Here is a 16810-nt window from a genome sequence, read left to right as displayed (position 1 = left end):
GGAAAGTTTAAGTGGCTCTAGGTCACACAGCAATGGTATATAGAAAGCAAGCCTCAAGTGTGGGCAGTTAACTACAGTTTGTCTATGGAACTAACTTACTCTACAGGTAACAGTCAGACAGAGGACAAGCCTGCCATGATATGGCAGCAGGAAGGCCAGCCAGTCATAGGCAATTAGAGCATCCTCAGGGTGAGGGGGAGGTGAGAGAGAAAAGAGTCAAAAAGTCAAGTGAAAAACATTTTCCATCTGTCAAAGTATTTCTTTCTGTGGTTTCTGTCCAGAGCATAATGTTGGAATGTGAAAACTGGAGGTTTCAGGTCAGGGCTCCTGGGAAACAATCTCAAAAGAGGATGTTAAGGGATGTGTGGGGAAGTGAGCAACATAGGCAACTGTGCAGTTCTCATGGTAGATGTTGCCTGCAAGGTGTCCAGGAAGAGGAAGGGACTCTACTGGTCACTACATATATTCTTAATGATCAAGCTTGTTGAGTTTCCTGATGTGGAACTAAGTGATGTAAGCATGGCTGTGTGCAAGGCTTCGGGTTGCTTCTTTTGTCCTCCTTGCTGATGTGTGTGACATTTCAAATGCATGGTCACAATAAAAAAAATCATGCTGGGTTTAAATTCTTCTTGGTAAAAACTATTTGTTGGAGAGATGTAGGGTCTGACTAAGGCAATCTTCTGAACAGTTTTATGAAAAATTATTGCAAGAAATGCACAGCCAAAAAAATTGATGGTATCTGAAAATGTTTCATATACATAATTTATATTCTGACATAGCAATACTTGGGATCTCCAGGACTGCCCTCCCGATAGACACACAAGGGTCTATGCAAAAATTGTAATATTTTGCAAATCCCACATTTGAATATGTTAATTACAGAACAAGAATGGGAATGGTCAATGCAAAGAAAGACCAGCAGATTGCTTTAAGCAATGAAAACAACCCAAGAGCAGTTTGTATCATGGTCAATCCTTTCCAGACAGACATTTATAAATTCTCAGCATCTGGGGATCCAGCACTTATCTGGGAAGAAATGTGAATAATGGATGAGGCGTTCTTGCACCTCTTAGCCTTTTAATAATGTAGGAATACCAAAACCCTAGGATAAGTAAATAGTCTATTCAACACTGTGAAGAGACAATTAGTTCAGTCATGTCTGCACTACCTTACTCATACTTGAATTGGAACCTGGAGACTGATTAGCTCAAAAGGGCCCTTCAGTACCAAAAGCGTACCTTCTTGGAACTCTGTCTGCTGTTTCTCATGGCTTGCTTTTCTTCTATCTCCTTGCTAGTTTGTAGTCCTTATATTTCCAAGCTGGTTCGCATTATCCTTCCAGTCCTTTCTTTTTTCTTCCTTGTCTTCTCCTTTCTCAATCTCTTCTTCATTTAGTAATTCTTTATCACAGTACAAATAAAAAAATCTACTAGTGTTTTGGAGACATGTTTGGGTGTCCTTCTACAAAGGCTCTGATCTACGTTGGCTGGATCCGAGTTATATCTTAATGTTTCCTTCATATTTTTCAGTCAGTTAAGGACTTATCTTAAACATGTTCATATATCTTTTTTTGGAAACATGGTTCCATTAATAACAAATATCCTGCATCCACAAATCATTTTTTCTCCCACTCCTTCACTTACTCATCTTAGCCACTGCTGAACCTTCCAGATAGTTCTTCATCCCTTCCAGTGCCTGCAGTGAAACCCCATTCTTTTAATTCATCACAAGAGAAAAAAACAAGTCTACCCATTCTTATACTCCATAGCTACTCTGGGAGATCTCTCCACTTGTAGGCTGGATTTTTCTCAAGAGGTCATTTATTACCCACTGCATTTCCTTAAATACAGACCACTGCCCATACCAGCCTCAGAAGAACCTGTCTTGCAATCTTTCTTTCAACCTATTTTATTCCAAGTATTCCCTCAAATTCGATGTAAACCCCGGAATTTTTCTGGATGCATTTTTTTAGTCTTCATATCCACTCACATTATTCATCAATCCATCTGGATGTGTTCATATTCTAGTCTCAGCAGTAACTTCTCTTTTCTAAGGATCTCCAGTCTAAGCACGTTTCCTGGTGTAATGAGCTTCCATCTCTGTCACAATGAAGCTGCCACTTTCTCTTAGAAAAACTTCCTCAACCTTCCCTGATCCAAAAGTCCTCTTTTGCATTTATCCATATCCAGAGAGAACTCACCTCAAACATTCTCACATAGGGCTGTAGTGGGCTGCACTGATTCCCATGGCCAACAATGCCTACAAACTGACAGATTCTCTACTTTCTACTCAGACTCATTTTCAGTTAGGCCCATTACAATCCTAAAATGACTAATATAAACAGTGCCTTCCCTTGTTGCCTTTTATTGATCTCTTCCTGATGCATTGTATTTCACATGTCAGTTGTTTGGAAACTTCTTCCTGTCCCCCCCAAAGCTCCTGATCACAGCACAGCCAGCTTCATGCCTAACAGCGATCTCTGTTCTCCATGAACACTCCATCAGCTCTGCCTTTATGCCTCTGTGTCTTTGACACAATCTCTCCTCTCTAAATCCAGGCCCCGAGCAGAAGGAGGTCTGCTTGCTGCCTTATGCTTTAAGGTAATTCCTTGCCAGTAACACTGGGAACTCAATGTTGTGTCTCCCAGGACTTGACATTTTCATAAAGTTACAGCTGGATGTGGGGAATCTTTCTGAATTGTGGAAAAACAGAAACAGGAGACTGGGGTGGAGTATCTAGAGAAGTATTCATTTCTAATGTATAACACTACATAGTCTTTGTACAATATTAGAAAAGATGGCACCCTGAATATACCAGGAATATTAATTGGTTCTTTTTAAAGTCAAACATAGATATATTAAAAAGATATGTTTTTAAAGCTGGTTATATTATTATGTGTATGGCTAGACCAAAAGAATTTAGGAGGCTTCCCTGTCAGTCAGATTCAAGAAGCCCAAATGCATTCTTTCATCTTTCTTCCTACCTCTTTGAGTTTGGCAGGTTTTGTAACAATTTTCCTGAATTTTGTTAAGCCCTGGAGCAAAAAAAAAAAATGGTCACCTGAAACTTAAAAGCTGCACTTAGCAATTTGGAAGTACTGATGTAGAATCAGAATGCCAGCAGTGACTGCTGGGGTAGGAGTCAAGGCCGATGGAAGACAGCAGGAATCTTTCATATGCTTTTCAGGGCACTTTCTCCCTGTGCACACGCATGAAGGACCAGTGGGAGCAAGGCTGAGGTTGAGTTCACACAAAGAGATAAAGATGCTGAAAGCTGTGAGAATACTTTGGAATAAACTCAAATAGAGAGGTCAAGTATATTGAAAATACAGTGTGTGGAATATCAGGGGGTTTCTTTTTCTATCCTCCTCCTTGGATGACTAAAGTAATAAAAATGATATTTTCCTTTCGTTATTTGCAAAGACTTAAATCCTAGTATAAATAGACCAGAAATTAACAGAGAACAAAGTTATATTTGGAGTAAGTTTAAAAACACCCAAAGAGAAAAATACATCTATAGATATACGTAGTTTCTGTCCCACTATCAGAGACGTCTCTTCATATTAAAGTCCCTTGATAAATGCAGACATCTAAAACTTAAAAGGGATTATTTGCATTCACCCTGTATAGCACATGATGTTTATTGAGTTTCTGACAGATGTATTTGTGATCCAGACCAAATAATGTACATCACAACAATCTGGTTTTCTCTGTGGAGTGCCTGAGCACAGAGAAAACTCTCCCTTAGATTAGTCTAGTTCTCAAATACCCTAATGGCTCCTAGAAAGCACGCGCGCGCACACACACACACACACACAGAGAAAGAGAGAGAGAGGAGAGAGAGAGAGAGAGAGAGAGAGAGAGAGAGAGAGAGGGAGGGAGGGAGTGAGAGAGAGAGAGAGAGAGAGAGAGAGAGAGAGAGAGAGAAGAAGAATGAAACACTGAATCTCTGTTGTCAGTGGTGTGATGCCCCCTCAGCCATGCTTGCCAGGCAGCCTGTTAAAGGGTATAGGTGGCATTATTTTCATCTTGCCACCTGTTGCCATCCCCACTGTTGCCCATCTGTCACTTCCTCCTGGGAATCAGCCAATGACCTCAAAACTAACCTGACTTGGGTATTAAACTCTCAGGGTCCTGGTTTCTGACATTAATGTATCCATTCATATGACATTTATTAGATAAAAACCAAAAACATGTGCTAAAGGTTTCAATGGCTGTGTCTATTTCCAGGACCCCTGGAAAATGCAAGTACAAAGTATTAAATCGTGAACAAAATAAGGAATATATCCTATTAATTATCCCTACATGGGCATTGAGACTATTGTCCAATTTGGAAGGTGATAAATCAACAAATATATTAAATTTAATTGTACTCTAGTTTCAGTTCTTTGGTGGGAGTCTAGCTGGTCAGATGTTGTCAGAGAGAACTTTGTATGGTGTCTTCTCATTGTCTCATGAAATCTGTACTTAGCCTTCTCCTGTACTACTAACTATCCTATACTACTATACTTCTAACAACCTACCCGTTGATTTACTTTTGTAGGAGGCACAGGGAAGGAAAGAAGTTGTGCTAGATAGAGTAATGATTCTTTGAAGATATCTACACATTGATGTTCTGAACATGTAAATGTGAAAATATCTTACACAGCATAGGGATTTGGATACTCTCTGTGAAGTTCCCCTCGATCGGATGGGTATAAAATAATTGCAAGTGTTTTATTAAGAACCTTTCTGACTTGTGGTCAGTAGGTGTTATAGCCATGGAAGGAAGATGGGGCAGATGTTTCTTTGTTGGATTTGGATGCAGAGGAAGGGAATCATGAGATGAACTAGGTGAGCACCCTGAAGAAGCTGGGAAAGGACGTGGAGCTTAGTTCCCCTCCCTCCAAGTCTCCAGAAGGGAAAGAAACCCTCATGAGCCTTAATTGTAGATATTAATGCTTGGCTTGAGCTGCTGAAATACATAGCACAAGATAGTAAGTTTGTATTGCCCTAAATTTGTGGTAATTGCTCATGTGGAATTCCAATTGTAACATGTCAAAGGGTAAATAAAAATTTAAAAAGAGGAACTCAAAAGTGGTCTAAAAACCCCTGTTCCACAATACTATGTGAGATATATTGTTTTCATTCAGCGGTATACCAGGGGAAGACAAGTGGCATGACCACTCTGTTGAGTAGTACCCCATTTGGCACATTGCTTTGAAAGCATCACCAACTTCCTTGACCTGGCATGCTGAGAGTGGCAGCTCAGCCCAAGCATCTGTGGCAGCAGCAGCTGCTGGAACAGCAGGCAGAGCCCTGGAAACGAAGAGACTTGACGGGGAATGTTTGCACGTGGTCACTGGCATCTAGCCTTGTTATTATTAAGGATGAAGGCAGGCAGACAGGCTTGGGGGCAGGGCAGAGCACCCCAGTGTGAACACAGGAAGGGAAAATAGTAGCATGAGGTGACACTGACCTGAGCAGGTGGAAGAGGCTGGCTGGCAGTCAGCTGTTCCCCATTGCCCAGCTCAGCAGCCCAAGGCCGGGAGGCCAGAGGCGGAGACAGCAGGCACGGGTCTGAGAGTTGTCTGCTGGAGAGCTGGCAGGGAACAGGAGAGAAGGACGGCTGCTCTTTTTGGCCTCTGCTTTAGTAGAGTACAGGCATACTGCTGTGACAGGGGCAGCAGCAATAGCCACAGTAGTAGAGAGAATCTTCTTATTCCCAAATGACCAGGGCAGGTTTCATTATTGGAATAAAGACTGGATCAAGACAGGGCAGGCTTCACTAAATCTGACGGCAGTTGTGACTCTTTGTACAAACAGTCAGTACAATCACTGAGGGCTGATCTGAGGTTTAATGTGCAAGGTGTGCTGAACACATGCTAGGTTGTTCTCACATACAGGAGTAGAGAGGATGCCCTAGCTCTGTGCTGCACTGGATCAGCACCATGGACAGAGCAAAAAGGAGCGACCCCCCCCCTCCCCAGATCCACAAACTAGGGCCAGCACAAACTTATGGAGGTTGAGGTTGGCTGCTTTGGCCTTTGGAGGGCCTTGATATCTCCATAGTAACTCCCTCTGCCTGCTAGTGAGCCTGGTCTGATGACCCAGCTCCTTGGCAAAAATAGATGGAGTCTATTCATGTTTTTATGTCTCTATTGGGAATAGAGTACACAGAAGACATTTTTTTAAGTACAGTAACAATACTAAAGCTGAAATCAGACAAGTGAAACAAAGTGGTGATTCCATCTCCTTCCCGCCCTCTCTTCAGTGATCAGTGGACTATAAGAAACTGAAGTTTAATCAGTAATCCTAATTGTGAGTGTCCCTGAAGGGAGGCCTGTCCCTGATTGGAAGGAACAGGAGGAGAAAAAGAGGACAGGGGGAACAGAGGTGGCGAATCTGACGTGGCTTAACAACCGCGAAGAGTGAGAATTTCTGGTGGTAGAGAAAGAACATGAGAGCCATGGGTTCCCAGGTATGCCTCTGCTTCCCTCCCTCTGCCAGGCCCAATGTGGATCAATCTTACTATCTAGGAGACTTGTGAGAGCAGAGAGCACAGACCAGAGCTGCTTTATGTTTCCACATAGGCCTTTAAAAGAGCTTGGATTTATTATGCCTCTAAAGTGGCCCAGGCTAATGGCTCGGCATGGATAATGCCCTGGTTTAATTGGTTATTGCTCAAGCTGCTTGTGTCTACAGTGGAATTCCCTCTTGCTGCCTTAGCTGCAGTCTTTCATGGGCTCCTGGAATCAATTCAGTCCTCATCCACATCTCTGCAGGAAGCAGATGCTACACCAAGGAACTTCTCAGATCCCAGGGACAGGTCCTACTGACAATACTCTAGGATTCACGTGTGTGTGTACACATGTGTGCTCTCCTGGAGAGATGGGCTAGAGATCTGATGTCAGTGACTCTTGAGTCATTATTGATATTCTTTTCAAAGTAAAGCTAGAGAAAGAGATAGTTTATTAGGGTATCCAGTAGGTTCAGCAGAACCCTAACCTGACATGGAAGTAAAAGTGGCCACTAATAGGAAAGACAACCTCAACAAAGAAGGTGACCTTTATATTTCTAAGTACAAACAGCCTAGATGATCCTAATGTTTATTATGACATTTCTTTCCAAGGTCACGATATTTTGTTAAATCTTCCCAAATCTTTTGACCTTCAGTATATTTGGTTCATATTCTCCATTAAGGTGTTTGAAATAGCCTAACCTTTGTGACTCAAATACGGTCTGTCAAGACATTGTTTTAGAGTAGAACTCGTTTCAGCCTGGTTATAGGCTCACATTGTCTCTATACCATGCAGAACAAAGCTGTGTGCCAAGCCACACCCTTCCTGACATAACTCACACATCTCACTGATGCTTTCCAGGAGAGGAAAGCATTTAGCTGTAAAGCCATGTCTCATTGAGGAGTGTGTCTGTTATTTTTATTTCATCCTTGTGTCCATATCACATTTGTTAAGCACGATGATTTCATGCAGAAGAAATCCAGAAAACCAACTTTGTTCAGCAAAGGTCACAAAGGGCAAATAGAGATTGCACTATCTCAGAACACTATACACTAACAAAATGGAAACAAAGACTGTTTAGTATGTCCTGTGGGTTGACCCTTTTAGTCTTCTGACACAAGAATTTACAGGTGACATCGACTGAGCATGACTCGCAGGTGAATTTACATGCCATCAACAACTCCTTGGAATTTCATTGCCAAGGAGTTGTTGATTGAAATATCTTGTATTTGTGCTTAAATATCTTTAGTGTTTTAGCTTGTTCTCTGTCTCTGCCTCTGCCTCTGCCTCTGCCTCTGTCTCTGTCTGTCTGTCTGTCTGTCTGTCTGTCTGTCTGTCTGTCTGTCTGTCTCTCTCTCTCTCTCTCTCTCTCTCTCTCTCTCTCTCTCTCTCTCTCTCTCTCTTTCTGTAGCTCTAGCTGTCCTGGAACTCACGGAGATCTGCCTACTTGTATCTCCTGAGAGTACTGGGATTAAAGGTGTGTGTCACTATCCCTAGCCAGTCTTCTTCTTGCCTCATTTATATGTTTTTTTTCTGAGTAGGATATCCTGTCTATAGTAACAGTAGTCCAGTGGTTCTCAATCTTCTTAATTCTGCAACCCTTTAATACAGTTCCATCATTCTGTGGTCACTCCAACCATAAAATTTTTTTCACTGCTACTTCATAACTGTAATTGTGCTACTATTATGAATTATAATGTTAGTATCTGTGCTTTCTGATGGTCTTAGGTGACCCCTGTGAGAGGGTTGTTTGGTTTCCCCAAAGCAGTCATGACCCTCAATTTGAGAACCACTTTCTAGTTACTGTTGTTCAGGAAAAAATGTGCTAGATTTAAGTAAAGACATTTTTACTGAAATATTTATTTCTGAGCTAATTCCTCACCTAGATCTTGGTGTGAGAACAGTTGCTCATACCAAATAGCTCTATGACAGAGATCAAGTTCACACACATCCCAGGTCCATTGGCTCGCTGGCCAAAAAAAGACAATATTAGTATTTGTGTGTGTGTTTATTAATCTCAGCTTATAACTTTATTTTTATAAGATATTGATACATCAGTGTGAAAATATGGGTTTATAATGTATTAAGAATTTAATACAACATGCACAATAAGTTTTTGATTGGTTCATGATACAACCTATTGCTTGTTGATAGGAATGTGCAAGAGACCATGTTCCAGCACTGCATGGCAGCTTATTATGGGCCTCCTAGTTGATGGAGAGATGGATAACAATATGCAGAGTGTGTTCTCTGGTCCCACTGCCACTAAGTGGTGCTTTGTTTAGATTTTTTTCTTTGTAAAGGTTTCCCCAAGTCACTACAGAACCACTCCTTATAAGGAAGAATGCCCTAGCATGACTTCTGAGAAACGAAATACTGAGCCTTATTCTTGGACTGATTCCAACCCCGACTTAGCATTCAGAATGTGGCATTAGATTTCTTGACTTCAAGGTCATGGCCAACAGGCAGCTAAGATTTTGTTAGGTGGTCCATCCTGCCAAGAAAACAGATAATGATAAGGTGCTGTCTTCTGGCATTCTATGTTGATTGTAGGGATGGGGTATGCATTCTACATTGTTGGGTACAATTACCTCCCAGAATACAATGCATCTTCTTTCAGACATCCCAGGGAGATAATTTGGATGTAATGAAGATCTATAGTAATCAGATAATTACTATCGATTGCTCTTTAGATGTCTTGATGAGGTAATTAGGGCATACTGGAAAGAAGCTAGAACTGATTGATTGGCATGACTGTAATCTCAAAGATTTCTAATTATGTTTCTTTTCTTCTAATGGCTTATAAACAAACATCATTTTAGCTTTAGAATTTGTCAGGTGCCAGGTTCACTGGGAACATCAGCTTTCTCTATTATGCTAACTAGACACTGAACATGATCAACATAAGCTCATTATGTGTTCTTGCTGAAGCAGAGGCAACTGCAATTAACCCTCACTTCTCTTCCAAGTTCCACAGACTGCCAAAGGATTCTTGTCAGAAAATGGGGTGTGCAGTGTCAGGGGAGGTACACTGGGAGGGTGGCTCTGTGGGTTTGTGAGCTGGCTAGGTCTGTAGGTCCTACGGGGGATTCTGGAGGACTTCTGAGGCAAGCACAACAGACTCAGGGCACAGTAAGACAGCATCTGTGTCAGGGTGGCTGGTTGGCTGCTCAGCTCCTGTCAAAAGTAATAGCTACTCATCTCCAGCCGTGGAGGAGAGTAGGTCAATACTGTCAGACAGCTGGACCACACACTTCTCTGTGCCAGAGGGGTATCGCCTCATGACTTCCATTAGACACTAATTAGAGGACTCCCTATCTGAGACCATGTATTTCCCAAGTCTCAAAGGAACTTTCAGGACTTGGTGATGCTGCAGTTTCGTGGAGCTGTTTGCATCTTATCCATGGTGTTGGTGAGCTTGGTAGTGACTAGATGTCCAGAGCATAGTCCACCATTCATTCAACAAATGCAAAGCACACGCATCTCTGGATATACAGCAACAAAGATCCAAACTTGTCCACTGTGGTCACTCTGTATTCACAACTTGTTTGCTCTCCGGTGCATGCAAATGGCTTTCTGAATGCCTGTATTTTGAAATCTGTCTTATTTGCTAAAGTACCACCACAGAAGACAACTATACTTTGCTCTATGCCAGTTGCAAATATCATTATTTTTCCTGGATTTCCAATTTTAAAAGGTCATAAACTACATAATTTTAAGCATCAAAACTTTGGTAGCACGAGAGGAGTGAATTACATGGGTGGTTCATTTTGTGCATTGATATTGATAACTTATGATACGCTGCTATTTGGATAATTTCAGCTGTAGTTGGAAATGCTTCATTAAGTCCCATTAAGTAGCTTGAGGAATGGAAGTAGATATAGATTTTTGTCTTCCTGTTACATCTTTATACTGTAGGATGTAGTGGGTTTATTCACCTAGAATTTTTGAGAGATAAGTATTCTTTTTAAAATTTTAATCTGGGTAACTGTTTAGTACATAACTCATTGTTTAAAATCTCCTCTCTCACCGGGCGTTGGTGGCACACGCCTTTAATCCCAGCACTTGGGAGGCAGAGGCAGGTGGATCTCTGTGAGTTCGAGACCAGCCTGGTCTACAAAGTGAGTTCCAGGACAGCCTCCAAAGCCACAGAGAAACTCTGTCTCAAAAAAAATCTCCTCTCTCTGTATCAAAAAATTTTCCCCACATATACATACATACATACATATGCATCCCCTTTTAGAACTTGCTAAAATTCTGGCCATGATATCCAAGAACCTATGCAACAACAACAAAAAATGTTAGGTGTGATGACATCTAATCTTGTTTGTAAATCCAATGCTAGGGAGAAATGAAGGCCAACCTCTGAGGTTCCCTAGCCAGTCTACTTGAAGAGGTCCCAGATAGTGAGAGACCGTGTATCTGAACAAAGGTAGACATCAAATGAATTCCACTCAAGGTTGTCCTTTGGTCTACACATACATGCACCTGTACACACACACAAATATTTTAGTAACTGTGACTTAGGTACTTCATAATTCCTATCACTACTTAATAATTCTTATGATTATAAGAGATTGGACTAAGTGTCTAAAACATTTAACACTTTTTGTTGGTGGTAGTTGGTTTTATCAGATACAATATAGGAAGTTGCCCCTTTCAGATTTCAATGAAAAACTTTCTTATCTGTTTGCCTATATTTCTACCATTATTTTTCTTGTTTTATTATGTCTTCCCATTTTCAATATCAGTCACTTGCTCTTGCCAACTACAAACAAACAAACAAACAAAAAGCCACTGCTTAGTTTTCTCCCCATAAAGTGTGATACAAATTTCACAGTCTAGTTGTCAACAGGGCCTGGTCCCATGCAAGATGGTCATGGCTTCATAGTGAGGATCTCCAATTCATAGGTGGCTGCCAAAGTACAGTATTCTATCCAACACGCATGATGAGGAAATGTATTTACTTAATGAAAGGTCTGATGGAAGTCGGACAGGTCCATCAATAATGTGCCTTGGCCTGGGGTGTGTTGTAGGAAGTTCTACAGCTGGAGAGGCAGATGGGAGGACAGCTCCTAGAAGAACCCAAGGCTCTTCATTTTAAAGGCAGCATCCACAACCTGCGCCTGTCGATTCATGACATCGCCCATTCCCTCTGGAAGAGCAAACTGCTGGCTAAGTATCAGGTGAGGCTACCAAGAGGCACCAACTGCATGATACAGATTCAAGACAGAAGATTGAGATTTTAGAGTCAATAAGATAACTCCTTTCGAGTGGGGGTTGGGGGAGGGGGATGGAGGTGTGGAAGGCATGGGAGGAGGGGAGGGAGAGGGGGGAGAGCTGACATGAGAAGCAACCTTGCTTTAATTTAAATTTAAAAATAAAATTAGAATTAAAAAAAGAGATCCTCTTTCTTGGAATGCTCCCATACTAACACTTATTTCTCCAAAACAGTATAGGACTGGTGTCCTCAGAAAATGACTAACAAGCACTTTAAAGGAACGGTTTTTAAAGCATTCTTCTTAAAATAACTGTACTGTTATTTTAGTTTTAGGAAATTTGTTTTTGATGGACATGTTCACTAAGCTAATAGGAACAGCCTCAAATGAATGCATGGGAGGAAATGAGGCACTGATGTGTATTAAGCTTCCTTCTGTCTTGCTAGCTAGCACACACCTGCATAATGTAGAAGCCAGAGTTTAGAGAGTGACAGTATGTCAGTGAAATGGCATGCTGTCACTGTTTCTGAATTTGCATCAGAACCTCAGCCTACACCTTGCATTCTTTCATGAATTGTGTCCTTGGTTTAATTGTCATAAGAGTATAGGATTCACTCTGTACAGTAGTTTAGATGGTTACAAATGAGTATCTGGTATTAGTTTGGTGCTTTTTAGCCAAGGACCTTTATGTGGGACTTATTTCAAACTGGAGCAAGTCTTAGCTGCCCCTGCCCTTGGCAAAGGGAGGCTAGAGGCATGAAAAGATATGGGATCAGCACTGTATCCTGTGGCTAGCTTTGCTATTCTCCAATATGTCACACCAGGGATTCCTTTTAATGAGAAATGATGGAGTGCGAAGGATTTATTTTAGGAAGTTTCTAAGCTTTTTAAAAATTTAAGAACTTTCTAGGCTTTTAAAAAATCTCATCCACAAAGGCTGTTTTGCTAAATGAGAGGCAGGTAGCCTGGTTAGCAGTTGATTCTAGAGCTTGACTCCATGGGTTCCAGGCTCAACACATCCACTTCCTCACTATTTAACATTGACTGTTATTTAAACTCTCTGCACCTCTGATTTCTTGTGTGGAAAGAAGTGAGACCATATTTGTATGGTCATGATGTTGGGGGAGGTGAATACTGAGAAGGGGATAGGGTCTGATGGGGATTCCCAGCATCTCATTTGTGTTAACCACACCCGTATTTTCCAGGAAATTCCATTTTACCATGTCTGGAGTGGCTCTCAGAGAAACCTCCACTGCACCTTCACCCTGGAAAGACTCAGCCTGAACACCGTGGAGCTGGTTTGCAAACTCTGTGTGCGGCAGGTAGAAGGAGAAGGTCAGATCTTCCAGCTCAATTGCACTGTGTCAGAGGTAAGACACTCTTGGGGTCTTGGGCAGGGTTTCCAGAGAAAAAATGGTGGGAAGGGACAATAGTGTTCCCTGTGCAGATGACATGGAGGGCTTCCCAAGCTGGTCCCTGTGTGTTTAATGCAGCTGAGGAATCATTTTGCAAAACCAAGTTTTCTTATGCCACCCATTTAAGATTCATACTATAACTTACACAAAAAAGTCTGACAACAAGACATGACAGTAAACTCCTGTAACCCCAATATTCCTGAGATTTGATGCCAGGTTGACCAAAATAATGAGTTGCAGGTCAGCCATCACCAGATAGTGAAACTACTTTTTAAAACGCTGAGAGACAAACCCACTGAGAGCTGAACTTCAAATGCAAGGTTTTAGTAGCATGCACATGGCACTTTCCACCAGCATCTGGCTTTGTTCCGCCTTTCTCTCATAGGAACTTGTGTCATTTTGTCCTAGTCATGGGCTACTGAGAGGGATGAAGGAAAAAGGGGGTGCCTGCTCCATAGCTTCTCATCTCCTTTCTTTCTCTCACTTCAGTCTCCAAATGTCAGAGGATATGTCCTTTATCTCAGGGTGGAGGAGAAACTCCAGGAATAGAAGCAAATCCATACCCTGCATAGCTGTCACTTTTGCCTCTCTCTACTATGATTTTTCACACACGCAGCTGGTCATTTTTGTCGATTCATATTCTAGCAGTAACAATAGTTGCTGTTATTTCAATATCCTCTGTAAGGAAAGAGGAGGTACCCCATGACCTTATCTGTCCCATTGGATGCAAAGACTATGGTTTGAAAAGCGGTAAGCCTTCATGTTGGAGGAACAAAGGATGAAGAATAAACCAAATGGTCAGAAAGCTGCTCCTCGTGGCCCCTTGGAGCTCAGCTCCATGCTGCTGCCTGAGCCACAAAGCCCAGGAAAACTACAGCCAGCAGTGTATGATTTAAAATACTTTTTTGTCTTTTGCATAGTGATGACTGCGATGTCAGTCTGTTCAGCCTGTCTTGCGCCACATGCCCTATTTAAAGATGATCTTCCTTAGCAAACGAGGCGGGGGGGGGAGCTGGGGGAGAAGCATGTGAGCTCATTGAAGCTCCAATCTTCTTTCCCACAGCCTGTGAGGTGCAGTCATCCTCTCCTCCTGTAGTTTCATGAGACTTTTGACTCATAAACAACTTTAGTCACAGACCTCAGTGACATTCATAAGGAATGATCTCTGTGTCATGGTGCCATGGCAACCGCCGGGCCTTTGGATGCACAGCCCTATCTCCCAGGCACACAGTACCACCCCTGCTGGCTTCGGAGGGTGTTTTCACTTTCCTGGCCCAGCAGGTCTGCAAAGCTCAATAACCACCCAGCTCCAGTGACAACAAAGGCTACGGAATTTTGGAGGGGGGTGAGGAGTCTGGCCCTTTGATGCATGCTTTCTGTTCAGCATGAACATTTGCTGTGCACTGAAAAGGTGGATCAGATGCAGCCACAAAGAAATGAGAGCTGCTCCGAGTTCTCCCCCCACCAAGGCTGCCAGCTCCTCACACAGAAAGGGCAGTTTTGCAAAGTGTGATCACAACTTAAGGACTTCTTTCTGGTGCCAACACAGAGAAAAAGATTATTGCTTTTGCAACTTGGCAGACAGCTCAGAGGCCAGCCCTGTAGTCACGCGCCAGGCATTTGCCCATGTGTGACAGACAAGCAAAGGCTGGAAGAAGTGACCAGACTAGGGAAGACTTTAGGGATTAAGGGGCGCTCTGCTGCTTGGACTTCTAGGTCACTGAGCTCCACCGTTGTGGTTTGCATTTGCATGCAGGTTGGGTTTTTTGGAGGAGGGAGTAGCAATCTGGTGCGGATGTTGGCGCAATATGAGGCTCTATATGGATGAACAATCGACACTGGGGAGTCCAGTGACCCAAGTCCTCACCAGAAACTGAGAAGTGGTCCAGTATTACTCACAAGCTGTAGCACGTAGAGAAAAGGTTTCATTTGCGGTTACTTTCTTCTGAGCCTTGCTCCTTCCATCACAAGGCAAGGTAACAGGGTAACAGGTTCTAAGGGGTTGTATTTCTAATATCCTATCCCCATAGAATGATCTGTCTTCTTAGGAATATGCTGCCTTTTCCCACGAGCCACCTACTAATGAAGGTCACTCACCAGCAGTCATTTATAAGACCACACAACTCGGGGCTTCTCGAGCATGGCAGAGAACCTTTTGCCCACCACAGAGACCAGGCTGTACTGAGCACAGACCACAGTTGTCTCATAACCACCACCTGTTTTCCTGTGCCCCCTTTACCAGATGGTCCTTAAAGGCCTCTAACTGCAGAAAGGAGGATAAAGAAGGAAAGTGCCTAGAAGCTCAAATATTGGTGTGAATGAATGTCATGATGAAAATAATGATGAAAAATATCTCACTTTTTGTGTCTTTAGACAGGGATGGGGTAACAATGTTTTCCAAAGTGAAAATACAAGGAAGTAAGAGACACTTGAAATTTTGTTTTAGGCTTTGATGTCATTTTTGCTATATACAAAGGCCTATCACAATAAATTCCCAAGTGGACAGTTCAGTAGGAATATATCCAATTATCTTCCCCTTTATAATTTCCTTATGCTTAACGTAGCATACCATTATTTGTTAGTTCTGTTGAGAAAATTCAATATGTGGATTTTAATAAGTGTCATAAACAGACCTTGCTCCATGGCACATAATCATATGCACTATTCTTGTCATTGGAATAACTGGGTTTAATAAGCATTACCTTTCCAGTCTGTGAGATACACTGGCAGCCTAAGCATCAGATGCCCTTTTCTCAAAATACAAGCTATGATTCAGATTGCAGAGATGGTCCAGTGGTTAAGATCATTTGCTGCTCTTGTAGAGAACCTGTGTGCAATTCTAGTATTCATAGGTATCTCTAACTGCAGTTCCAGGAAATCTACTGCTCTTTTCCATACTCTGGGGCACAATGTACAAACTGGAACATATATATATATATATATATATATATATATATATATATATACATGCAGGCAAAGCACTCATGTACATTAAATAGAAATGAATAATAAATCTTGTGATGTAAAGGGGTTTCATGGCTACCATGGCCTATATGAAGAAAACCACCATCCACCTAAAGGTGTGGTTAGAGATGCACTCCAGTAGTAGAGCACAAGCATGATGCATGGAATGTCTGTGACCACCCAGAACAGATGTTTTGTTAATGCTGAAAAATATTATGTGTAACTAAGAAAATTATACCATCATAAGCAGATGGTAACAATATCATAAAAGATTATTGTAATAACCATTCTTTAAGAGTAATCTCTACTTTTACCTGCAAGTAAAGGAAAAGATAATGGAAACTGCAATTACTACATTAAATTTAAACATAAATGTGTGTGTATGTGTATATATATACACACACACACACACACACACACATATATTTTTTTTCTGATTCCCTTAAAGGTATTATAAAGGTATACTGTCAGTAAAAGAGCAGTACAGGACTTGTTTCACAGACACAGAAAGACACAGGCAAAGAAGCCAGATTAGGAGTTAGGGCAATGTCCATATAAAATAATGCAGGTTCCTTACTCAGCAAGAAAGGAATGCTCTCAGTGCAGGAGACTTTCCTGAGTTCCATGCCTACTTTAAACTGGCCTTTCTTCACCTTTGCAGTTTACCAGTGAATGACTCAATCCCTCATTCATTTTTAGTTGGAAGGCAGCAC

At 41.8% G+C, this 16810-nt stretch overlaps 1 protein-coding gene across 2 annotated transcripts in view; it reads left to right on the top strand.

Annotated features, from left to right (window-relative positions):
• Unc5c (unc-5 netrin receptor C) overlaps nucleotides 1-16810 on the top strand; it is a 359028-nt gene that overhangs the window by 329898 nt on the left and 12320 nt on the right. For both annotated transcript variants that reach the window (XM_040751709.1, XM_040751708.1), the window contains 2 exons: nucleotides 11536-11685; nucleotides 12924-13088. In XM_040751709.1, the coding sequence (XP_040607643.1) occupies nucleotides 11536-11685; nucleotides 12924-13088 (315 nt within the window). The remainder of the gene's footprint in view (nucleotides 1-11535; nucleotides 11686-12923; nucleotides 13089-16810) is intronic.

The sequence above is a fragment of the Mesocricetus auratus genome, unplaced genomic scaffold (genome assembly GCF_017639785.1).
Source record: "Mesocricetus auratus isolate SY011 unplaced genomic scaffold, BCM_Maur_2.0 Super-Scaffold_100009, whole genome shotgun sequence".
Classification (NCBI taxonomy): Eukaryota; Metazoa; Chordata; class Mammalia; order Rodentia; family Cricetidae; genus Mesocricetus; species Mesocricetus auratus.
Note: the sequence above shows the minus strand (reverse complement) of the source record. Positions and strands in the feature narration are given on the sequence as shown.